The sequence below is a fragment of the Aulonocara stuartgranti genome (genome assembly GCF_965226115.1).
Source record: "Aulonocara stuartgranti genome assembly, chromosome: 5".
Classification (NCBI taxonomy): Eukaryota; Metazoa; Chordata; class Actinopteri; order Cichliformes; family Cichlidae; genus Aulonocara; species Aulonocara stuartgranti.
Genome location: NC_138943.1, coordinates 17854238 through 17879963, shown reverse-complemented (window position 1 = coordinate 17879963; position 25726 = coordinate 17854238). Strand labels below are relative to the sequence as shown.

At 41.1% G+C, this 25726-nt stretch overlaps 2 protein-coding genes across 2 annotated transcripts in view; one reads left to right on the top strand and one right to left on the bottom strand.

The window, feature by feature from the left end:
- Positions 1-25726, top strand: part of syn2b (synapsin IIb) — a 116522-nt gene that overhangs the window by 29374 nt on the left and 61422 nt on the right. The window lies entirely within an intron of this gene.
- Positions 12728-18680, bottom strand: LOC309707430 (histone H1.5-like). Its single transcript, XM_082534752.1, has one exon. It carries the CDS (start codon positions 18000-18002, stop codon positions 17469-17471), a length of 534 nt encoding a protein of 177 aa, XP_082390878.1. The 5' UTR covers positions 18003-18680; the 3' UTR covers positions 12728-17468.

The window sequence follows — 25726 nt, the reverse complement described above, 5'->3', positions numbered from 1 at the left end:
AAGGCCAAGTGAGAGACTGCCGACTGTTCTCAGTTTGTATTTGTTTTTTAAATGCACACAAACAAAATGCACACGGTAAGATCCCGTTAAAACACAGAAGCACAAATGAAAACTGGCAAGATACATCATTTATCAACTACACTGCAATGCAAAGTTATTCGACTAATTAACGTCACCGATCCAAAACAACTTTTTTCTGAATTTTGAAGATTGGTTAGGGGTTTCTGTTGGAAGTGACCCAAAGGGCCAATTCTAAGTTCTCTGTGTCTCGGTCCCATTTTGTATTTGTTGTTTTTGATTTTATTTATATTATTTTCTGTGCATCGCCTGTGCCTTAATTCCTTATCTTTGTTTTCCCACCAATTCCCAAGTATTCCCACTTGTCTTATTGACACCTTTGGATTTTTCTAACAGTCTGGACTTTTTGTTTATTTTTTCTGCTCATTTTTCCCCTGAATGTATGTCCTCTCTCCTGTTACTGGTAGGCACTATGCACTTTAACATTCACTGTAGTTTTCATCCTCAAAGTCTTTTTGTGATGCTCGTCTTTCTTGGTGGCCTTGTGGTCTTTCTCTTGCTTTGGTTTATATTGTTCACAGGCATATGAAGGTTGAAAGGAGGAGCTGTAGGCAAAACATAGAAAGCACCTTATTTGAATGAAGGGATGAAAACCGTAGTTGTCTGAAGTATGAAAACCCTCTCAGTGGAGGAAACCCTCATCCTCGTTCTCACTGACACCAACTGAAAACAAAAGAATCTGCATCTGTCATGTACTGTGTGCGGCCGGCAGGAAATGGAGCACCCGAAATGCAGACTCCAGGAGGCGAAAAGTAAACTCAAAAAAAGCTTTATTGCTGAACACTAGGAAAACCAACACTAGCTAAACTGGGAATACAGAATAGAGCAGGTGGTTGGGCATGCAGAAAACACAGTGAGAGATGAGAAGAACACAAACAGACAGGAGACTACCAAAGTAAAACAGGAAGTAAAGGGAACACGCATGCAGAGACGCAGACAGACACACAGAGACATGACTGGGAAAAACAGGCAACTAGATAAACATGAAGACAAGGCAGGAAATGCTGGGGAGGAAACACACAGGGGCAAGACCCACACAACATGACACAGCCAAAACCAAACATGAACAGGACCAAATATTAAGACAACCAAAACTAGAAGTACTAAATAAAGAGAACATAATGAAATAAACAAGAATCAAAGAACCGAAAACACAAAACAACGGGTCAATGACCCAGGTACCCTAACAACATCCTACATCTGAGTTTAGCTTTTAAAAAGAAAAAAAAAATTGAGTTGATGGAGTTTAAAAACAGTAATCCAAATTCCTTCTGTAAATAGTTTTTCCCCTTATATTGAAAAAAATCATAAGAATTTTGAATCTTTACCCTTTTCAAGCTTTATCTTTTCTGGAAGTGTGGTCATTTACATGTAAATACTGAAAGAGAACTAGAATATACTGTGAAAGCCTGAAATATAAACAATACGTAAGGGTTAAAAGGCAATATCAAAAATTGTATTGCTTTATGTAATCAAGTGTTTATCGTTTTTTTACCCTCCAGTGTCTCTCCCTGAGACAATTTGTTATTTGCAATTTTTGTAATTGACAGTTGAGGCCATGTCTCCCTGCAGCTGACAGATATTCATTCTTTATAGTTACCCTTATAAATCCGTTGTTAGTAATTGAACCACTGTATGCGACAGCTAGAAGCAGATGTCATTACATCTAAACAATCTCCTGAAGGAATAATTGAAGCTACGCTAAAGAGATTAGGAAAGAAAAATTGACGTGTCAACGTTTTTTTTTTATTTAATGGAAAACTAATTGTGCAGGCTGTTTTCTGTTCTCTGCAGATAAGCATGTGTGTCTTTTATGCACGCGCGCTAGGTGTGGCTTTGTGTGAGTGGAAATAGAGCGACTGACGGCGCGTGCTGTCGTGTCATGCCTTCCTTCCCTACTGTAGCCATTCACACACTTGGATTTCACACATGCACACACAGGGGAAGTCACATGACTCCTCTAAGCGAGCACTTTTCTAAAATAGCTCCAGGAATTATGGCAGGAATACATCAACACTGAGCTAAGCATGTGCGTCTGTGTGTGTCTCTGTGTGTATTTGCGCATGTGTTTCTGCATGTGAAGACCGTGCTGGCTTTTGAGTCGTGACCAGAAAATATCCTCCCTCCTGAGCTCGTCTCAAACACCCACATTGAGGTTTTGCTGCTGCCAGTGTGGAGCTGCAGTATATGCTGTGCTGTGTATACATTTGTTTGCCTTAGTGTTAGATGTGACAGGATTATAGGACAGAAAAGAAGCTCTAGTGAAATAGCAGCTCACTCCCTCTAAAGCCACAGGAATCCTTAAAACATCAACTTCCAACTGGCAAAACACCAAGTCTTAAGCCAGGAGTGATGAGGCTTGATCAGACCCATCATCTAGTTTCAGCTTGTTTCTCACAGGTGGTGCAGCTGCTGTGGATGCTGGCTTTAACCCCTGCTGCTTTAACCCTGTAGTGCAACAGGGAGCAGTTTATCATAGATCAGACTGGTAGCAGGTGGTCCCTTAGGGTCAGATCAATAACCCGCCTCATCCACATTTCACTCAACACATTTTTGGCCAGTAAACAAAACGTGGATACCGTGTCTTATATCAACTCTCTCTTCTGGTTCTCTAACAAACCTATCTACTGTGATCTTTTTTTAATCGTCCATCATGTGTGGCTATGTGCTTACTATCCTCATTCATCTTTTTGTGACAAAGAGCTGTAATATAAAAAGACACGAGGCAGCCCAGAGGGTAAGGATTGTGTTCTCTGATAAAAGATCCATCCCTGCAGCCAATCGATTTAAACCAAATCACAAAACATATATGTAATGTAAAGAACGCATGTGTAATGTCGCCGTTTCTTTTGACATCAGCTCTCTTAATGCATATAATTTGTAAGGATTTGAATGTTATAAAAACAATTCCCAAAAGCTATAAAAATGTTGATAAACCTGATACCCTAGATTTTTTAAATACCGGTAGTCAGTTTCACCCGTATTGCAGAATACGATCATTACAGTGAGAATATTACTGTTGTTATTATTATTATAACAACAGCAACAACAATAATAATATCTCAGTGTGACTCTGCCTTTTTGAAGTGCGCTTTTCAACATGGTAAATTTGGCATGAAAATGAGGCACTCTAGGAAACATTAGCTCAATCAAATAAACACACCTTCCACAAATTAGACTTAAATCACTGACGACTGCCACGACAAGTAAAAGAGCTACAAGTAGCAAAGGCCATGGAAAATTAATCCTGCTTGGCTCCACTGAGACACTTTACATAACTGTGGTTTATTAGTGTTAGTTCAGCAAAGGATACTGGAGGCTCCTCTGCAACCTGTTACACTATTAGCTATTCTACCTCGGCACCTCAAGGGGCCAAAATTGTCATGTTAAGTAAACGATTGCATGATTATTATTTTCATTCTTCCATTAATTTGTAAAAATTCACATTATCCCAAAGCATGCTATAAATTTCTTTCTTCCTGGTTTAAAGATATTATCATCTCGATAGTATGTAGAACGACACAAATGAAGAGGCTTTCTTCTGGTAACTCTTTTAAACAGGACATGTTTTTCTAATTGCACTGTCATGAACTTTAACATTAGACACGCACAATAGCTACAGTCTGAGATGTCGCCCTTGAGTTTTTTTGTAGTTTCTCTGAGCATTGACTGGTTTGACCTTGGGGTGAATTTGCTGCGATGCTTTGGTATTGTGTTTACCTAAATGTCTTTACCTGGTTGCCTGAATTCTAAAGACCAGCATGTCATGTCCTACTGCAAATTCAGTAAGGGTGTACTGCACAGAATCCTATGGAAAATCTTTTTCACAGAATTGTACATAATGAAGATTTGAACAGAACAATGTCCAATAAATATACACAGTATATATTTGTATTCTAACAACTTTGAGCTTTAAAGTCTTATTTCTTAGTCTCTTGTTAAAATCGACATATCTACCTTTTACTCTTGTTTTTGTATAATTCCCCCTGTTTTATCCATGTAAAGCATTAATGTTAAATCAGGAACAGTCCTCGGTTAGTGGGGGAAAATAAAGACATGAAACCATCGCAGGTGTCTAGAGTCAGTTTCCCCCAAATGTTCATGTATTTTCAGCAATAACACACAGAAGTGTGATTTTTGACAAATCTGTATTTTTAGAAATGAAAGTGCAATTAATTTGCTTCAGCGTGTGAGAAATATAATTCACGGTTTTGTTATGACATGATGATTTTCCATAAGTGAGCTCCAAGGAAACAGATGCTAGGATGAGAAAACGAGAAGGAGAAAATTACTTGCTGGGGCCACTGGCTTCTAAATCACAGAGAACACAGATTATTTAGCATTTTGATGTGTTTTCTAGTCTTCTAGCTGGTAAATATGGAAAGAGAACGATTGTATTTCTGCTTTTAGGAAAGAGAGATGAATGTGGCAGATCTAGAATGAACTGAGGAGAATCAGGCTTGACCCTCAGCCTGTGATGTCACTAGGTGTTGTTAACACAGGAGTGTAGAGCATGATTGGAAGTGAATGGAGGACAAAATAATTGCCAGTGCATGCTTTTATTTCCCAAAGGATCAGAGTAGAGGACTGAGGCGTTAAAAAAGAAAACTGTGACAGAAAGACAGACATACAAGGAGATGAAGGAAGAAAGATGATGGAAAGGCAACAAAAAAGAATAATCATATGTACGTGTGGGTGAGGTTTACAGAAACAGTTTGTCTCTGAATGGAAATCTCTGCAACACGTTTCTGCGACGTCCGAGTGAGCGCCATGGCACATGACTGCCCCTAGGGCTGCTACACTCAGCCATGTCGTGGCTAAACGAGCTCAGCACAAACAGAAACAGACACACGAAACAGGAGAACCGACAGGAGGACAAGAGAGCGGGATGGACGGTGAAGGAAATGGAAATTGAGGTGTGAAGAGATGTTGATTTAAGTGGTAAGATAAGGCTCGTGTGGGACAACTTCAGATTCAGATACCGAGCTCCAAATGAATCTGTAAAATCAGAGAGCAAAATATTGTATGGTTCAAATGTTGCAGCTGTATTCCCTTGAGTCTGCTGTTATTTGTGCATAGGTGAATATCTGAATAACTGAAGTTCATTTAACACAGCGTGACTGGAGAGTCTTTAGTAATGAGAATACATGAGCTGTGCACTGAGAGTCGTTGGAAAACACTGGATAGTAGTCTGGATCCTCAGTATTTATTTTTATTTATTTTTATTGGTTTTCTACTTTTTGTTTATTTCTTTTTTTCTTTTTTTTCTTTTTGTTCTATTAAGAAAACTGAATCCATAAACTAATACCCTGTAAATGTTAGTACGTTGTTACTGTATGATGTAAGACAGTTAACCCTATTACCTATCAAACAATTGCATCTTTGATCCTTCTGGGGCCTTTAGCATAACAATATTCTAACAATTAGAGCTGAGTCATGGTTTTCACATCAGTCTTTGTCACGGTCTGGCTGGCAGACCGTGGGGAGATGGGGAAATAGGACCCAAACGCCGGACTCTTCAGTGCAACAGTGTTTATTTACAAGGTGGTGAAGTAAACAACAATAAATCCCCAGTTTCCCAGACTCCCGTGTAGTGTCTTCTTCCCAAAAGTCCCCGTGTAGTGCTCTCTGCCCCAGTGTCCCTGCACTCCCCGTGCTCACTGCTCCTTCTCGTCCCACACTCCTCCTGAGGGGAAAACAATAGAGGCAGCCGTTAACACTTATCCCAGCAGGCATACACTCACACTTGACTTGTTTGAAGACTGACGTGTAGTCAAACGCAATAATCCATCGTCGGTGGAAGCTCCATCGCTCATCTAAATAGCTCCCCCGACGAGCCCAGATGAGGAGCAGGTGTGCGGCCAGGACTTCGGGTGTGGCCAGCCCTCAAGTTAGACCACGCCCCCAGGGCTGAAGGTGCCTGTAACTTGGCCACAGCAGAAAGGCAAAACACACACACACACACATACCTGCCTACATACAGATGTGCATAGGGGCAGTGCAGACAACACACCAAATAATAATAATAATAATAACAATAACAACAACAACAACAACAACAATAATAGTCACAGTCCCCACTGCCCACGGACCCCGAGTCCCCAGAGCCGGGTCCGTGACAGTCTTGGCCTCATGGCTCTGCCTGCTAAACTCTTTTAGTATTCATTTGAAACCAGGCCTTGCCTGGTCTGGAGATTATAATCAATCTTCTGACCAATCTTGCCTTGCAAGGCCATTCAGATCCCCCAGGTCTGCCAGTGTGAATTTTAACCTTTCTAAAGTTCAAGTTTAAAGTGAATGATCGGGTAATAAAAAGCGTTTGCTATGCTGCCACCTTGGAACAACAGGTCTCTGAGCACCATCTCAGATTTATGCTTGAACTGTTTTCATGTTTTGTTTTGTTTTTTCATTTATATTCACAATACATGGAGCTTGAAAGGTACTCTGCCCACTTTGTTAGGTACACCTCTTTAGCTGCTCATTAAGGATCATATGTAATTAGACAATCACAACAACTCAATACATTTAGACCTCTAGAAATGGTCAAGATGACCTGCTGAAGTTTAAACTGAGCATCAGAATGAGGGATAAAAAAAAAGGTGCTTGAAATGAATTTGAATGGGGCACAGATTGAAACTTGAAGCAGATGGGTGAAGAAGAAGACCACACCAGGTGCCACACTTGTCCACTAAGAAAATAAGACTAGAATTCATATAGGCTCACCAAAGCTGGACAGTAAAAGATTGGAAAACAACATTACATTCAAATGGTACGGTCAAAATTTGGTTTAAACAACATGAAAGTATGGATTCATCCTGCCTCACATGAACAGTTCAGGGCAGTGGTGGTGGTGGTGGTATAACGTGGTTGGGGATCAAGTGAGAATCATTTAAACAGCACCACGTATTTGAGTGTTGTTCCTGACCATGTCCACCCCTTTATGATTACAGTGTGCCCATCTATGATGATTGGGATTGGATAATAGAATAATGCACATGTCACAAAGTGTAATTTCACTTTAAGATGACAGTGAATCCACTGTATTCAAATGACCAGATCGTAATTCAACAGATCACCTTTGGGATGCGGCGGAAGGGAAGATTTACATCATGGAGGTACAGCCAACGATTCTGCTGTGTGATCCTATCATGTCAGTATATCAGTAGCTTAAATTCAGCTTCACTTTGGTTGTTTAGAATTTATAAAAATATTTTTTATCGCTGTGTACGTGCACTCTGTCTGATTCCATGTCCCAAACTTGACTGATTATAGCTCAAGCCTAGAATCTGGACATAGAAATAATGTCTTTGTTTTAAATGTGTTTTTTTAAAAATCCAGGAGAAGGAAGGAGAGACACAAGCAATATGATAATGACTTTTTCTACATATGTCTTTGACACACACTCACAGACACACACACTACAATCCTGGGTACTTTATAACTAATGAGTTGCACTGAGGCAAAAAGAAGCAGAGGTCCTTGATATTTCCATTGTGTGACAAGTTATTATGCAGAGCAGTGACAGAGGAAAACCACATTAAATGACTGTATGCTTGCACAGTATCCAGAGCAGAATAGCCCTTGGAAGTCTATGGCTCTGAGCCTTAGTTTAAATGATGACAAACAGACATGCTGCCTGTCTATCACTATACATTGTTAATTCATTTAAGAGAGTCTTGTGTGTCTTTGCACAATGGATCGGAACAACCTGGTCTACACTGTTTTACCTGAATATAATTTGAATTACACAGAGCCAGTGTGCAGTGACAGTCATCTATAAACAAGAACGTGGGAACCAATTCCTTTTGTAACGGCAGCTATTTGTGACTTCAACCACACAAGTAAAACCATGGTTTCATGTCCACTGATCTATTTGTGATCTACAGATTTTAGAGCATCTTCAGTAACTAGATGTGTTGCTTAAGTGATATGACTATGAGGGTGGTATTCCTGTCTTCTGCTTGGCTCTAGTAGTCTGTCTCTGTGTTTTATTGACTCACTAAAAAGTGGCTTAGCAAATATAGTATGACACAAAGCTGTAGTAAGTTATGTAGTTGTATATGACTCGTAGCCTCCAACCACAACCTCCCTCAGTCCTGTAGTCGGATCATTACACTCCCACACCACTCTGAACAGGCACCTTATAAACTGGCAGGGTTTACTCCTTCAGTCTTCCCACCCAGAAGCACTGCCAGATCGAATAAAATAAGGAAAACTGCAGAAATGGATAAATCATTTGTCTTCGAGCCTTGTAAACACAAAAACGGCTTCATTTTTGATAAAAGCATTCTATGTTTTTGCTGCAAACAAGCTGGAGAGGCTGATTAACTTAGACTATGTTGTGTTTTAGCCTAAATTTGGTTTTATCACTGAAGAATCCTGAAGTCCTTGAAGTCTGAATAGAAACAAATGCCATCTGAATATAAGCAGCGTCATAATGCTCGTGCCTCTTTGCATCTGTGTCCATGAGTGTGTAGTATTTCAATTAACTTGTGATGATAAATGGTAACTTCCTCTGTCAGCCTAATCTCTATTAACCCCAATGCTTGTTACTTCCACCTTTCACCAGTTCAGCTAATTAATCCACTAGAAACAGGCCCTTTCTCAGTTTCTTTTCATCCTCTTTCTCATTCTTCCCTTTCACTGCTAATGCCTTCTCGTATGCCTCTTGTCATCTTTGGCTTCCACTTACACTCTCTGCTGTACAGCCTGAGAGTTAAAAAGGGGCTACACGATGTTACTACAGTCAGCTGCTGCACATGTCTTTGAGTTACAACATTTTATAATATTAAGAAAAATCTAAATGCCACAAAAGGAGAGATATTACTTTTTCTGTCATAGGGTCATAATGACCCCTTTGGCTTATTTGCCAACTGAGTCATCATAACCCCAAGAAAATGGAGGAGTTAAGCTAGAACCAGCAGTATACTTCATTGCAGGCTTAGTCATGGATCAGTAGAAAAAATATATTAATATCAACAGTAAATTACAAAAGACCAAAGAGCAGTATATATATACAACGTAATCAGTTTATCTACTTTATGCCTGCAGTATGTTTTTTAAAGTTTGCATTAGAAATACAAAAATAGAAATCAAACTCAGGGAAGACTCGTTTCAGGTAGAGGCAAAGTCTTTTCACTGCAGCGTTTCACCTTCATTGCCTTGCCATCCTGAAATGTATCTGTAGCCTCAAGGAGTAATCAGGCAGTTCACTTAGCTGTGGCACGTAGAGGACAGACTGCTTAGCCATGCAAATTGCTTTCTACAGACAGCTGGCACATTAACTAAAACAAAGACGCTATCTGAGCTCCAGCAAACTTAGATTGTGGGGAAAACTTTTAGGATAGCAAAATAAGTAAGCACAACACCCAAGGGTGTATTTTCAGTCCTGTCCAGTGCTCAGCGGTATAGAAGCAACCCGGGTTCCTCCCATTGGAAGTACTCTGAAGCCAGTATGGCTTAAATAAGGGCATTGCACTAAAATTATTATGAATATCACGTCGCTAAAGAAGGCAGAATCCTAGAATCAAGAGTACTGCAGCTGTTGCTTTTCTTTATGGCACACCAGTCTTTAACGGCACAGTATGAAAGTCATTTCTTCCCTGTCTCTGCTAAATGTTTTATTCAAATTACCCTGGAGAAGCAGGGAGCAGAACTCCCACCAAGGTTCTAAAGGAATGGCTGCCCTTTCAGGGGTTGAAAGTTCTGAAAGGACATATTCTAACTTGTGTTTTTCTCTGGTTTTGCTTTTTAATGTGAAGATTTAAATTCTTTAGCTGCAAAAAACTTGAGATTCAACTCACCAAAGTAACTTACAGAAACATAAAAACACGTGGGACGACAAGATTCACTGACCAGTAATATGAGACAAAGCGTTATGTTGAGCCTTTTGCTTACAGAGGAATCGTCAAAGCACCTCAGGGTTGTGCAGTGCACAACAAACACTTTTTTAATAACATTTTTCAGTTACCTCATTTTGATTTCACATTTTGTGCAAACCTTGCTTGCCTTGAAAACTTGTTTACAAGACATTCAGCCTTTGAAGCTGTTTATATTTAACTGTCTCAATAAGCAGTAATTTGAAGACCCCTCTGGTGGGTCTGCTGACATGGGAATGGTTTACATTTCTACAGGTTTCAGTGTTATACCTAGAAAACACAAAGGGGAAATTGACTAGAAAATGAACAGGCCAGTTAAAGGGCTGGAAAACTGCCAATACCCCTGTAGGATTGGTACCTCTTTTGTGCAGCAGTGCATTAAATTACCCAGGCTTTAATCACCATATTTTCTTTTAGTACCAGTATCAGTGGTCCTGGTGTATATTAGTATCTTTTACTTAACAGTATATTGTTTGACTGAGCAGCAAAACCATTTTTGCTTGATTGCTTGTTTTTAAATGCTTCTGGACAACAAAAAGTGAAATAAGATGCAAAGCTGGCAGTGCAAATTAATGAATGGTGTCCATTTACATTTGGTTAATGTTTTTGTGTAGCTGCACACAAATGCAGTTGTGTGAAGTTCCAGGTGCAATGAGTCAGCTCAGTGTTGACCAAGCTGTGCGGCTGTTTTGATACTCATTTTGAAGTGAAACGTGATTATGGGATTTTAAACACCCATTTAAACCACTTTTTGTCATAAAAACAAACTCTGCTATTTTAGTGGGTTTAGTTAGCATGCAGAGGTGTGAATACTGACTAATTCAAAGTTGAGTTTAAGTCAAGACAGTTTGTCTTATTTTCTTTTTTTGTGACATTATATTTTCATTGGAAAAGCTTAAACAAACTAGTCAACCTCTCCTTACTTGATCAGGTCCCGAAAAGCCATACATCGCACTGGTTCGTTTCTGTAGCATAGAATTAGATGACATCAGGACCTCTGCCCTGCCATCACTTTACCTGGCATCTATGTATGTGCTCAAAAGCCAGAAGGTCAGTCTGGTGGAGTGTGAAGAATGCAAAAATCAACTTATCTGTTGTGCAAAGACAAACTGTTAAATATTTCAAATACTCCCTGTGAGAGGATCGCCTTCAGGACTGGATGATATTCCCTCCCTACCTGTTTCCCCACCTTTCCATCCATGATTTATACAATAAATATATCTTTATTTTGTAGTTTTCATCTACATCTACTGAAAGATTTACTGCACCTGCTATCTTTCTTGACAGTTCCTAGATAAAACTGATGATAGGGAATTTTATGCTTTAAAGGGGATCATCATTTGTCCTTGGAAGTATGAGTCCTATAAAACTCTACGCCTCTAACAAATTTCTCTGAAAGAAAGCCACCCCGCCTCCCCAATCAGTCCACGGGGGTAGGGTATGCTGCGTTTAAAGAGATGTCATCAGGCATCGCTAATAGCCGCTCCAGTTCCCCCTGCTGATAGCGTAATCATCTTCCTCCAGCCAATTTTTAGATTGCACCATATTGCACCACCATTATGTCACTCTATTCACATTTAGCAAAAATTACAAAATTTGTGCCGCAAAAGTACTTTTTTCCTCAACATTTCAGAAGCATAGCAACCAGAACATCCATAATTCTGCCGAGCAGCAGTTCGCACTCATTCATAAAGGAGAGAATTAAAATTTCTGTAATTGTTTTGTTTGTTTGGCTCCTAGCAAACACTCGCAAGACATAAAACAAAACGGCTTTATTTGGAGTCTTGTTTTGGGGGATGAATGCAATGAATATGAGTAGAATAATCATCTTTTATCCCTGTTTACCTGTCCACCAGCTCCAGAAGGAAGTATCGATTTAGCTGCCAAATGCTTAACTACATTAATGAGCTAGTTAAGCTACTTAACAAGACTAATTCTGTTATGTCTGTCTTTTTTCTTGTTTTTCTTTTTTTGCTGGGCAGGCAGGTGGATTTGTCATGTTGTGCAAAGTTGCTGTGAGGAGTGAGATTGAGCATAACGCTAATAACGCTAATCAACACAAGTCAACACTTTGAAATAATGAGCAGATCTGCATGAAGTATAGCCTTGATGACACATCTTTAACTGGTTGAACACAACATTTTTTCTGGCACACATTATTGCCATATTTCCCCTCTAACAGGTGACGTAGTATTTGCTGCATCATTTACTAAATGTCCAGTGTGCTGGCTTTGATAACCTGGAACTTTTTGTTTGTCACTCTTCCTGTTCAGTGCCAGCAGGTGAATTGGCAATGTCCTCTTTCTCTGTGTGTGTGTGTCTCTCTGTCTCTCTCTAAATTTAAACTCCATGCTCCAAGCATTGTCACGACAATGTGGGTGGTGAAAAAAAACAACAAAAAAAACCACATGTACACACACATGAAGCTGCTCACCATAGCCCTCGACAAAACAGAACAATAAGTGAAGTGACGATGGCTTTTCAAACAGGAACATTGTGGCAGTGACACAGTGTGTGGGGAGCTTTTTGTAGGTGTATGCTGTATTAAATTATAAGTGTCGATATATATGTGAGAGTAAGGGGGTGTGGGTGCTTCACCCCACTTGGCGGTTGTTGTATAATCTACCATGACAATTTTCTGTCATTATTCTGTAGTTAGATTGATAGAACAGTTGAACATAGTCATTTCTCAGATGTCCATTTTGCAAATCTATGAGATTGTCCTCCCAGAGGAAAGAGGAGCTCATCATTGTTAGGTTTGTAGCTTGAACCCATCCGCTGGAACGTTGAAGACAATATAATTACACTGCTAAGCAAGACACAAATAGGCAAAGTTCTTCATGTTACTCGTGCACGGGAGAGAACCGGACAACCGCTTGACTCCAGTTGGTCTCGTCCGTCCTCCCGTAACACTGTCCTTTTATTGAGGTTACATGAATATGCATAGGTTCATTAACATACGACGTCTACATACAAACAAAGAGTACCTTGCCTGTGTGTGTGTGTGTGTGTGTGTGTGTGTGTGTGTGTGTGTGTGTGTGTGTGTGTGTGTGTGTGTGTGTGTGTGTTGCTGATCAAAGGGTCAAACATCCTTGGTCAGGAAGAGGGTAGCCTCCCCCTCACCCTAGATGGTTCATCCTAGATAACACGGTGAGGAAGTCCTGCAGTTCATCTAAACAAAGAGCACTTAGACTAGAACAGACGCAACTACATTAATCCTACCATAAAACAATAAGACACGGTATGACCTCTCATGCTCCCAAAGTGCTGTCTAATACACACAAAGTTTGCAGACTATCAAGGATCAAAACCTCTACCAATCTACAACTAATTACAAAACTCTAAGCATATATAAGTAAATATTTCTAAGCATAAATGACAATCAACAATACAAATCTAACATTTCCCCCCTTTTTGACCTTTATGCTTGAAAAGTTCCCAGGTATGAATACCTCATGTCTGACAGTTTCAATGCAAACCTTTTTATACTCAGCATACGTCAAATCACCCTAAATTACTGAAAAGGTACACAGTTCAACAAATGTATTAGCAGTTATCCCATTCCTCATTGATCTCATCTCATGGCAAACTGCATCCTATGAGCAAACAAAGAAATTGTTAATTTAATAGTGAAAATAAAAAAGTAACATTTTCAAAAACATCTCAGCTTGGTAATGCTTCCTCCAGGTGTGCACATCACATGTCTCTCTGCAGAGTGGTTTGAGTTCTGCAGGGCGTCATGAATGTCTCTTCCAGTTGTTTCCATCGTTGTCCATAGGACCAGAGTCCAAATGTATGTAGAATAAACATTCAAACATACCAGTTGGTTTTGTTGTTTGTCAACATGGTTCTCAGCTATTTCCAAAGCTGCAGACCTCTCAGCACTCTAGTTTTATGGCCTCCCATTACCTCACTTCAGGCCTTCGTCCTGTGAGGGGGATATTTATGACTCCTTCATTGTCCTTCATTGTCCATACTCTGCAGAAAACACCTCTGTGGAAAGGGTGCAGGGTTGTCTTACTGCTATTATGATCCCAGCAGCCTTCAGAGTGTCATCGTATGCACAGTACAGTGGCACAGCGTTAGGTGATGTTCATAGGAAACTGCTGTTATCACCACCATAGCTTCTGGTTCCTGTGCTTTTCACAGAATCATGATGTCATCCTCGAACTCCTTCTACGCTGTCGATGGAGCTTGGCACGCTCCTCATCCCCTGAGTGTTTATGTTCCAACGCTGCTGAAGGTTTAAGGCAGAGCACGTCGTACACCTTAGTTGTCTTCCTCAGCGTCAATATTGAATCTTTCATTTTATTTAAAATCTCCTGGAAACTCAGTAGCACAGCTCTCTGTGTGATGTCTGCTGTGCTGAAGATGATCTCTGATCCTCCTGAAGCCTCTCTCCTGGCCTCAGCTCCCATCTTGTGGACGATCCTCTCCTCTATTTTGCAGGCAGTTTCATGGTCCTTGCTGTGGCTCCAAGGTCTGATCTCATGATGGGCCCCAACCAGCTTGACCTTTGACCTCAACCACTGCCTGGCTGTCAGCTATGCCTGGAATGGTTCACGCTTCTCACTGGGCCTCTGAAGATTTCTCAGGAGATTACTGCTGCACCTGTATTTCCTTGCTAAGAAGAAAAACTTCTATTTGGAGAGCATGTCAACAATCATCAAACCACATTCTTTAGTTCAGTGAACTTCACTTATAGGCCATCAAAGCCTCATCTGAACATGGATGCACCACTTGCATAGGTTTAATATTTGTAAATAAAACGGCTAATCACACAAATCACTGCAACAATAATAGTAAACATTGTTTAATGTTAATCCTTGCACTCCACCTCTTGACGCATGGACATTCCCATGCGTCAACTCACCAAACCTGGATCCCTGGCTTAAAGAAAAAGATTAGCTAGATCATGTCCCAGGCAACATCAGGGCATCTCCTCTGGAGTAGCTCCGTAACCCTGCAATAAAAGATGTTAGCGTGTGTTGCATATTAAGTTTGCTTAACACCTGGCTCTCCCAGGAGCCTGCATACACACCATCACGGCCTGGAAAGCAAAATCTGGAAGTGAAATCAAACTTCATACCTGTAAACAATTGTATCATAAGAGTAATAAGCATTCAACATCAGCAAGACAAGTGTCATGTGCAGGTTTTCTCAAATCAGTAAACTACAATTATTTTCATAAGTCGCCTCAGACATGGATCATCCCATGTACTCAGGCAACATTAATGTAATCAGTGACTTCTCTTAAGCAAAGTCACTCCACTCATATATTATTATTATGGGTTCAAAAGTGGCCAGCAAATGAGCCCATAATAAACTATTCCATAAATACCGTAATCTCTTATTTGTTTTACTCATGTCACTTGTCCGCTTCAGCTGAATCTACTACAGCATTCTCAAAGAAACAAACATTAGCAATACACATTGACTGTGGTCAGACGGAGGTCAGACACAGGTCAACAGATTCTAGAGGTGCCATAAAACACCATAAAGTTAACACTCGCTGTGGAAACAGTAACACTGGTCTCATCACAGTATGTCTCAAACTATATTAATTTCTCCATCAACATATGCCTGTAACTACAGTTTTCTTCACACATAAACCCAGAAATCTTGTAGTAGAGAAACATTAGCCAGTATTCCTATAAATCACATGATCAAACACATGAAGAACCGTAATGCTGTAAAAACGAAAATGCAAATGTTAGCGCTTGCGCAGGCGTATGCATACTTTGTCACAGATATCTCTGTGAGCACACAAGCTAGTGAATGACACACACATAGTAAATTCACAGACACAGAAAATGGCATTTAAAATGTTAAATCATCACGCAACCTCGAGTGTTGCTGTCATCTTTCTGCTTCCGTAAAGGGAAGCACACACAGACTCATCTGCACCCCTGCCAGGCGGGGGTCAACTTCACACAGTCGTGTTACATCAGTAAAGTCTTGTCAGCTTTTGTCAGCTTTTACCAGTCAGTCAGTTTGTTTTCCTTTCACTCACTCATTCATGCATTCATTCTTTCTTTCTTTGCTGATAGTGGAACCTATCGTCGCATTTAGTTTCCACTCTCAGCAAAATGACGTCATTTCAAAAAGAAAAAGAAGAACTTTAGTTTGGATTACATCGCTGAATCCTTTTGGACTGGGACTGTCATTTAATAATTGTCCCAAATAAGTGGCTTTCTCCAGAGTCCATTTAAATGTGGAGAACTCACTTGGCACAATTTTCTCGACGACGTGTAGCGCTTTTAATTCCCGACGTGCAGATCTGCTTAAAGAACAGAGATTATCAAACAAAACTTTCAGTGCACTGTGAAAGTATCAAAATAAAAAGGCCTTGTTAAGTCATGACACAAGCTCCTCATCTCAGGAGGGTAAATCATACCATTAGCATGGTTTATCATACCATCATACTAATCGGCAGGCTCAACTTCACAACAAAAGAAAAATCATCAGCTAGATTCACTCCAAATCAACCATCAGCTGCACAACACACAACATAATCCTAATGTCTTATTAGCTATGAGTTTAATTACCAGGTCTGTGCTCTTCACTCATTTAGGCCACAGATCTATTTTATTCAATTTTCCTTTTCCCTTCATCATAAAACATGTGACATGCTGTCATGCACTTCACAAAACAGTCTGTTCTGACGTATTCAGAGTTGTGTATCTAAATACAGGATTCACTCGCACATCAAAGCAGGAAACTCAGTGTTTTAGAGTCTCCACTCAACACACAACAACTCCAACACATCTCATTCACTCGTGCTAGAATTCAGTCACCTTTCATTAATCTAAAACCGATCACTAATTTGCATATCAACTATTAACCCACTAAGTTGACAGGACGACAGAAAAGCATGTTCAAAATAGTATCACAAAAGACAATTTCCCTCATACAGTAAATTACATGTGCTGCCTCAATCAAGCAGGAAGCTTCTCCCAATTTACCATTTTAACAACTAAATTTATTGTCTGATCACTGGTTGGTCAAACCAGGATCTTTTTTCTCACAAAAGTTAAACTGTTGTCCTGCAACTTGGAGAGTCAATTTTTTTCTTTAGGATAAATTCAGCATTTGATAACAAGTGTCTGCTAAATTGACACTATTGTAACACTGATGAAAGATAACAAGCTAATTTTCATTACATGTGTTTGTGTTATTAGGCAGGTCTAATGCATGTCTGTGGAGCTGCATCTCCAGCAGAGCATGTTCTTAAAGCTGCCTTTCCTACACACTTCTCTGCTATTATTTAATCATTTCTTAACTAATGTGCTATGAGTCTTCATGAGTCATTTTGTGTTTGGAATTGTTAGTAGGGTTAATGCATGTTCTGCTTGTGTGTGTGTGATTTTGTATATGTTTCTATTTTCGCAATGTTTCAGACTCCGTCTCAATTTTCCAACTTAAGCAGTCAGTTTTCTTTTCCCCAGGTTTGCTAACCCAAATTTTGATTTCCCACATTAAATAATTCCTATGTGTTCTCACCTAGTCTTCTCACTCTGTTGTCCTCTCCCACTTCAACAGTCCAATAGCAGGCAGTTTCTCCTTCAGCTTTGTCCTGTCCCTCCTCTGATGCGGTTGATTTTGTGCTAGTGTCTGAAGTGCTGCCGCTGCCTTCTTGAGCGACTTCTTAGCAGCTGCTGCCGGTTTCTTGGCTTTGGCCGCGGCGGGCGTCTTAGCTTTGGTCTCAGTAACCCTGTTCATCTTGAAGGATCCGGAGGCCCCGGTGCCCTTGGTCTGCACCAGAGTGCCCTTCGCCACCAGACTCTTGATGGCGGTCTTGACACGGGCCTTGTTCTTGTCCACATCGTAGCCTCCGGCAGCCAGAGCCTTCTTGAGGGCGGCCACGGACAGGCCGTTGCGCTCCTTGGAAGCGGCCACGGCTTTCACAATCAGCTCGCCCACGCTGAGGCTGACCTTCTTGGGCTTGGAAGTCATCGTCTTCTTCTTCTTGGCCTGAACCTCGGTGCAGGGCGTGTTTATGATGGAGCCTTTCCCACCACAGCGCTGGCACGTTGAACGCATCATGAAGGGTCCATTTCTTTCATGTCGCTAGCCGCATGTGGCTTGCCCGAGTCACTCAGTCCTTTTTGAGCATTTCAACATGCTGCCGCCGCAGACCCTGGCCTCAGATCCAGCAAGTTTAGCGCGCTGATCTCCAAAAAAGTCCCGAAGGCCAGAAAGACGTCAAATAAGTGTCTCGTGCTGAGAACTCAAACAAAAACTCCTCTTCACGCTGCCATCTTGCTCGCCCCTCCGTGAAATTCAACCAATCAGACAGGAAGATGGGTTTGCTTTCTTCTTCTGCTGCTGTTTATCCACATTGCTGCTGCTTTGCTGGGACTTTTTGTGCTCAGGACTTGCTGCTGTCTCTTTATCATGGAGCTGCATTCCTTATCTTCAGGGAGGAGTGAGCTCGCTTGTGAGGTTGAGAAACACATGGCACTGTAAATAAGTCAGCCAGAAACTTGGCCTGCATGTTTCCAATGATGTTAAACTATAACTTTCTTCCGACCGCTGCATGTGGAAAATTGATTCAGGTCTGCTTTTCACCTGAAAGTGACAAACTAAGACATTTCATTATTATCATCACTGCTTAATCAACACACATCTCTCTCTGTGTGTGTTTTTGTGAACAGTCTTTTCTTAAAAGCAGAAAATGAAATTGTAGTTGTTTTTGGCTGATCAACACAAAACCTTTTTCCTATGATTTTTCTTTTTCACTCTTTTTTTTCCGTTACAATAGCTGGTGACCTGCAGAATCACCGCTCTCACTCACAATCAAAGGCAATTACTTTTACACAGCGCACAAAAACACTGTGATGTCAGACACATTCACACTCACTTTTTCATCTGCATAAATAAACCATATGGCTGGAGATATGTGCCATGGTGATCCATAAGCATGATCACCAGTTTATTTAATTATTTTTAATCCAACAAAACAAATAAACAAAAACATGATGCTGATGCTACACACACACGAGTCAAGGTGCAGAAAAACTGCTCATGGAAACGCTGCACACTCTCTGTTTCCCTCTCTTTGAGTAGTTCTCAGACAGCTCTTGATCTGATAATGTGTAGCTTGCTCATCAGCTCAAAAAACAAAAACAAAACTGCAACGCGACATCACACAGTAGTTGCATGCTCTGCCCACAGTGGCAAAGTCTTACACTTACATATTCAACACAGCTTCTCCATCATGTATTTTTAGATGTTTCATACAGGGTTGAGCATATTAGTTGTTTTCACAGATGTGCTCTATATCTCAACAATGGCTCATAACAAGACGACAGTCTTTCACACAGGTCAAGTGCCTCTATGCACTTCATGAGTTTAAATATTTACCTATATCACTTCTCCTCACATGTCATTGTACTGAATTTAAGCAACCACAAGTTTAATGTAGGTTACTTTTAACAACTATCCACCTCAATGGTTTGGCACACAGGCTGTTAACATTTTGTGTCAGGAAGGGGTGGGGGAAAAGCCACCCACCAGAGCATAGCTGCTGATGTGGGCTGGCCTTTTCCACACACTCTTCAAGGCTGGTGTGTTTTCTGAAAACTTCTAACATTTGAATCTCTTCCATTTATAAGCCTGCGATTAACCGCACGGCGCAGGTCCGCGTGAAACCCGCGCGACCGCATTCGCGTGCACCCACGCAGCTGTGGAGCCTTCGCTCTCTCTCTTTTATACATAAATACTTTGTGCTGCCAGGAGCGAAGTCCAGCACAAACGTCTTTCTCCCTCTAACTCACTCTTGGTTGCTTAGAAACCCATGATAACAACAACAGTCGGTGTTACAGACCACGTGTTCTGCTCCGCACACACTCACACAACAACAACAACAAAAACGACGACGACGACAACAATGACAACAACACAAAATAGGCCTACTCCGGACTCACACCGGACCGCTCGGGACCCTGACCCAGTTGTGGGACGCTCACCCACTCGCGCGACAAAACCCAATGAAGGGACGCTCGGGACACACACCCAGGGCGATTTCAAAACCGGACACTCACCGGACGCTTGGGACCCTTGGGCGATTTAACCAAAACTTCTTTTTCGGGACACTAACCCAGTTATCGCTCCACAAAGCAGCGAACTTCTCAACGCCTCACAAAATGGCGGAGACTGCACAACGACACGGTTATAGAGTCGGCCTCTTTAAACTTACTTGGCGTTGCTTAGCGTGTAATATCAGCCTGAATCCCGCCGATCGCCATTCATCGAGGAGAAAGACAGACAGCGAATCCACAGGAACTTCCTGGCTGACGTCAGTCTTTCAGCGTGCCTCCCCCCCCTCGGTGAATGCGATCCCAGGGATCCGGCTCGAAGGACCAATTAATGTTAGGTTTGTAGCTTGAACCCATCCGCTGGAACGTTGAAGACAATATAATTACACTGCTAAGCAAGACACAAATAGGCAAAGTTCTTCATGTTACTCGTGCACGGGAGAGAACCGGACAACCGCTTGACTCCAGTTGGTCTCGTCCGTCCTCCCGTAACACTGTCCTTTTATTGAGGTTACATGAATATGCATAGGTTCATTAACATACGACGTCTACATACAAACAAAGAGTACCTTGCCTGTGTGTGTGTGTGTGTGTGTGTGTGTGTGTGTGTGTGTGTGTGTGTGTGTGTGTGTGTGTGTGTGTTGCTGATCAAAGGGTCAAACATCCTTGGTCAGGAAGAGGGTAGCCTCCCCCTCACCCTAGATGGTTCATCCTAGATAACACGGTGAGGAAGTCCTGCAGTTCATCTAAACAAAGAGCACTTAGACTAGAACAGACGCAACTACATTAATCCTACCATAAAACAATAAGACACGGTATGACCTCTCATGCTCCCAAAGTGCTGTCTAATACACACAAAGTTTGCAGACTATCAAGGATCAAAACCTCTACCAATCTACAACTAATTACAAAACTCTAAGCATATATAAGTAAATATTTCTAAGCATAAATGACAATCAACAATACAAATCTAACAATCATATATACTACATTCTTATAATATTTAAAAAAATAGACATAGCAGCTGGAATATAAAGTGCTAAGTTATCGGCTAATGCTAACGAGATTGGTTACTAAGCTCTATGAGTGCACAGACACCTGCTATTTAATGCTTAATGCTGCAGTTGAGGCATCCAGTTAAGTGATATGAATTTGCTGAGGTGATAAGTGATGGCCTAGTCATCATCAAAGGCTGAAAACAGCCTATGGTTTCCATTCCACTATCCTATAAACTTGACCACTTGCTTATCAGAGCAGTAATGACAATGAGGTTCCTCTATTTTAATACAAAACCTGTCTTTCCCCAAAATCTAGGTAAAAAGAGATGAAAATGACCTGTGCTTTATTTCATGGTGCCTGTAGGGCCCGACCTTCTTGCTCCAGTCAAAATATGTTGCAAATGTCTTATTTTTGATGCTCCAGCAGGGTTAGGCAGTTCATTTTCCCACAGGGCCACATGAGAAACTTACAAAGAGATACAACTAAGCAAAACTGAGTTCAGCTCAGCTTACAACAGTCCCTGTTGGTACCTTGCATTTCTCATGGCTGCTTAGCAATAAAAACCTGTTGTATTTTATCATCTGATGCTTTCAGTTTGAATTTGCAGGAGTAAGAAGTCTTTAGTTTACATTAGTAGTCACATACATTTTTGATGACCAGTAAGAATTACCACAGCAAGAGGTGATTATAAAAACTAAATGCAGTCAAAGATAATTTAGCAATTTAGCAACTGAACAGAAATACATTTTCTCTTGAATGGTGCCGCAAACACTGCGAACTCTTTGTCTCTACACATATGAAGACATAGCCAATGCTCCTCCTACAGTGTCTGAAGGGAGAGTCAACTTGTCCATATCATAACCTTCAGAAACAACATTAAATATGAATCCTGTGCCAAGACTGAAACCCGTTCTTACTTAAGTAACAAGGAAATTCACCACAAAGAGCCTACAGCAGATATGAACCTGATATTAAAACGTCAGCCAGCCTTGAAATAGCCCTCATGACTTTTTTCTCTATTTGTATCTGAGCATATGTGTGCGCCTTTCACATCATGTGTGCTCACAGGTGTGTCGGCACAGCAGGTCAGAAACAGAGATCTGGATGAAGGGCATAAAAAGTGTCATTTGTGCCGAGCTGCCGCTGCATCATCTCTGATGATTTATGTGATCAGACAGGCACTCTGTCTCAACCCAACATTAAACCGGGAAGAATACTCACCTGAGCTTCACCACGCTGTGAAATGAATCAGTGGGTGTCTGCCTAATCCCTAAATTTAAGCCTTCACTCAGTAAACAAAGCATTGAACAGGAGTGGAAAACCCAATCTTTGAAACTGAGAAAACATTCTCATAATCTTAAGTAAGGTGTGGATGGTGTATATCCTGGCCGGGCACATGGAGGAGAAAAGGGGAAAAATGGAAGACAGGCAGATTTTAAGTTCAATTTAAGTATAAACCGTGAATTTTTAGCTTCCTCTTGAGCTCTTAGCCTAAATGAACACGCTTGTCAAATCATTTTTTCCCCTGTGTTCTCATCCCAGCACATACCCAGAACACAGTCACAGCAAGCTGTAACAGGAAGTAATCTTACAATTAAATGGAGAAATCTGACTAGCTGGAGCAGAAATTAAACAGAAATGTCAAATTAAGAAGAAACAGATCTCAGCCAGTGTAAGTGTTAGGCAGAAATTGAGCCCTGAAAGGCAGAAATGTCAACACCCAGGGAAGTAAATGTTAAATTTTTCACATGAATTTGAAAACCCTCCCCACAGAGGTGATGAAGTGCTAAAGGTTGTGGCACCTGCATTTAACCTGCTGTGTGTGTTCGTTGTTCTAAAACTCCACCTGCTAGAGTCAAAATGATTTGTTTATTCACTGATTTATCAAACTTACAGAAGAAACTAAAATGCTGAAGATAACATAGATGCACTAACATCACACTTTGTTACTTTGTGCTTGTACCGGGTTGGACATCCTTTTTTCTTTCAGAACTGCCTTAATGCTCCATGGCACAGATTCAACAAGGTGCTGGAAAAGTTTCTCAGAGATTTTGGTCCATGGTGTGATGAGAGAATCACACAGTTGCTGCAGATCTGTCGGCTGTACATCTATGATTGGAGTTTCCTGTTCCAACACATCCCAAAGATGGTGGAGTGTGGAGGTCGTTTGAGTACAGTGAATTCAATGTCATGTTCAAGAAACCAGTTTGAGATTATTTGAACCTTGACATGGTCCATTATCCTGCTGGAAGCATTCATCAGAAGATAGCTACACTGTTGTCAGGAATTATACTCAGATTGCGGTGTTAAAACAACGGTAAAAGGGGCCAAAATGTGTGAAGAAAACATCTCCATGTTACATCAACTTGAGTTGTACACACCAAATCCTGACCCTGCCATCTGATTGTTGCAGTAGAGACTGATACTCATAATATCAGGTGGCATTTTTCCAATTTTCTACTGTCCAATCCTAGCCTCAGTTTCTTGTTCTTAGCTGACAAGAGTGGCAACCAGTATGGTCTTCTGCTGCTCTAGCCCATCTGCTTCAAGGTTTCAGGGGTTTTTGCATTTAGAAATGCTCTTCTGCATACATCGGTTGTATTAAGTGTCATTGGTAGTTACTGTAATGTTCTGTTCTGAAATACTGGGATCAGCCCATCTGTTAACAATAAACATACAATGTTTGGAGTCTCTTAGATCACTTTTTCCCCCATTCTGATGCTCTGTTTGAACTTCAGCAAGTTGTCTGGAGAATGTCACCATGACATAATGGAGTTGCTGCCATGTGATTTGCTGATTACACTGGTGTATCTAATGGAGTAGTCAGTGAGTGCATCTGTACCTGCTAAATATCAAGGCATTGTCCTTGTGACAACGTTCACATGCTAATCTTAGCATTTAGCTCAAAATAGCACTGCAGACTCACAAAGGCTCCTCTTAAATTGGTAATTAGACTCTTCGTGACCACAGAACAATGTGCTGATGTTTAGCAAGTTGTTACATTCACTTAAAAGAACACAAAGAGTATACAGGAGGTTAATGTTTACTATGTTGCTTCCTGGTCCTAAACCTTTAGATTCTACCCTACTTTCCTACTTCCCTAATACTGGCTCCTGATCATCCTGCTTTTCATGTCATTGGCTAAAGTCTGAGACCTGAAGCCAATGGATAATCTCCAGGGCCTATATAAGTTGACCAAAGCTATACACTTCAGGGTTGATGTTGTTGTTGTTGTTGGCGGCGGTGGCTGCTTTCTTGTTTTCTTAGGTTTCTTTATGGCGTCTAAGATCTGATAGAATTAGCCTTTGTTTCTCTCTATTACAGTGGCCAGGGGATGTTTTTAGGGGAGAGCTGTAATTTTCTGTGTTATTCACTGTTTTGTCCTGGGCCCTATTTCAGGAAGCCGGTTTAGTGCAAAGTCTGACTAAGTATACCCTGAGTTAACGAAAACTCTGGTTTTTCGGTTTCACAAAGCGAGTTCAGCTGAAGCCTGAGTGAGTCACTATGACGACACACTCCGTGAAGCTAACCTGCCCCCTAGCAGGTTTACTACAACTAACCCTGACTGTCCCCGCCTCTTTGTCGGAAACCTGACAGTAGGAAGTGTCAGACATGGCGTGTCCCTTCCTTGAAGAGCCAGTAGATCTTGAAGCCCAAATACTCCGCAGAGCTCTCCGCCGGGAGAGAGTGATCAGAGCGCGTATGGACATTTTATCATTACCTGATGATTTCCTGTGCGAACGTTACCGTTTCTCAGCACAATCAATAAGTTATTTGGATAACATCCTCAGGCCATATATTGCGCATGTGACACATCGCGGACATGCGCTCAGTCCATTACATATTCTTTGTACCGCACTCCGTTTCTTTGCAAACGGGAGCTTTCTGTACAATATTGGTGACGCTGAGCACGTTTCCAAGGCTACCGTCTGTCGGGCAGTCAGGAATGTTACAGTTGCACTGAAACGTCTCCTGTACTCGTTTGTGGTGTTCCCCGGTCATAGACCCACAAGATTTATCAAAGAGGGATTCCACAAAATTGCAGGTATCAGGATGAACAAAACTTAATTTATGATGTGGTGATACTTGGACTACTACATAAATTTTACATTTATTTTCACGGTTCCCAGGCGTGATTGGCTGTACAGATGGCACTCACATTCCAATCATTGCTCCTTCAGTAAATGAAGGAGACTATGTGAACAGGAAGTCTTTCCACAGCATTAATGTGCAGGTACATAGTTCCCTGTAGCATTTCAAACTAACAAATTATTTCATTATAGTAATGGATGCTAATTTGTGTTCTCTGCACTGTGAAGATCATATGTGATGCTGCCAACATTATCACAAATGTGGAAGCCAAGCGGCCAGGCTCTGTCCATGACTCACAAATATTCCGTGAATGTACACTGAGCACAAAATTTGGACATGGTGAGTTGAAAATACTTTAAAATATATAAAGACCAATTGCTACAGGGACATTTGAACTGAAGTGTATCCTTCTGTCTTAGGAGAGTTCACTGGCTACTTGCTTGGTGATAGGGGGTATCCATGTTTACCCTATTTGCTTACCCCTTACCCTGACCCTGAACCGGGCCCACAGCAGCGATATAATCTGGCTAATTGCAGGACAAGAGCCAGAATTGAAATGACTATCGGAATGCTTAAGGCCCGGTTCCAGTGCCTGCAAAGACTCAGGGTCACCCCAGAAAGGGCATGTGACATTATTGT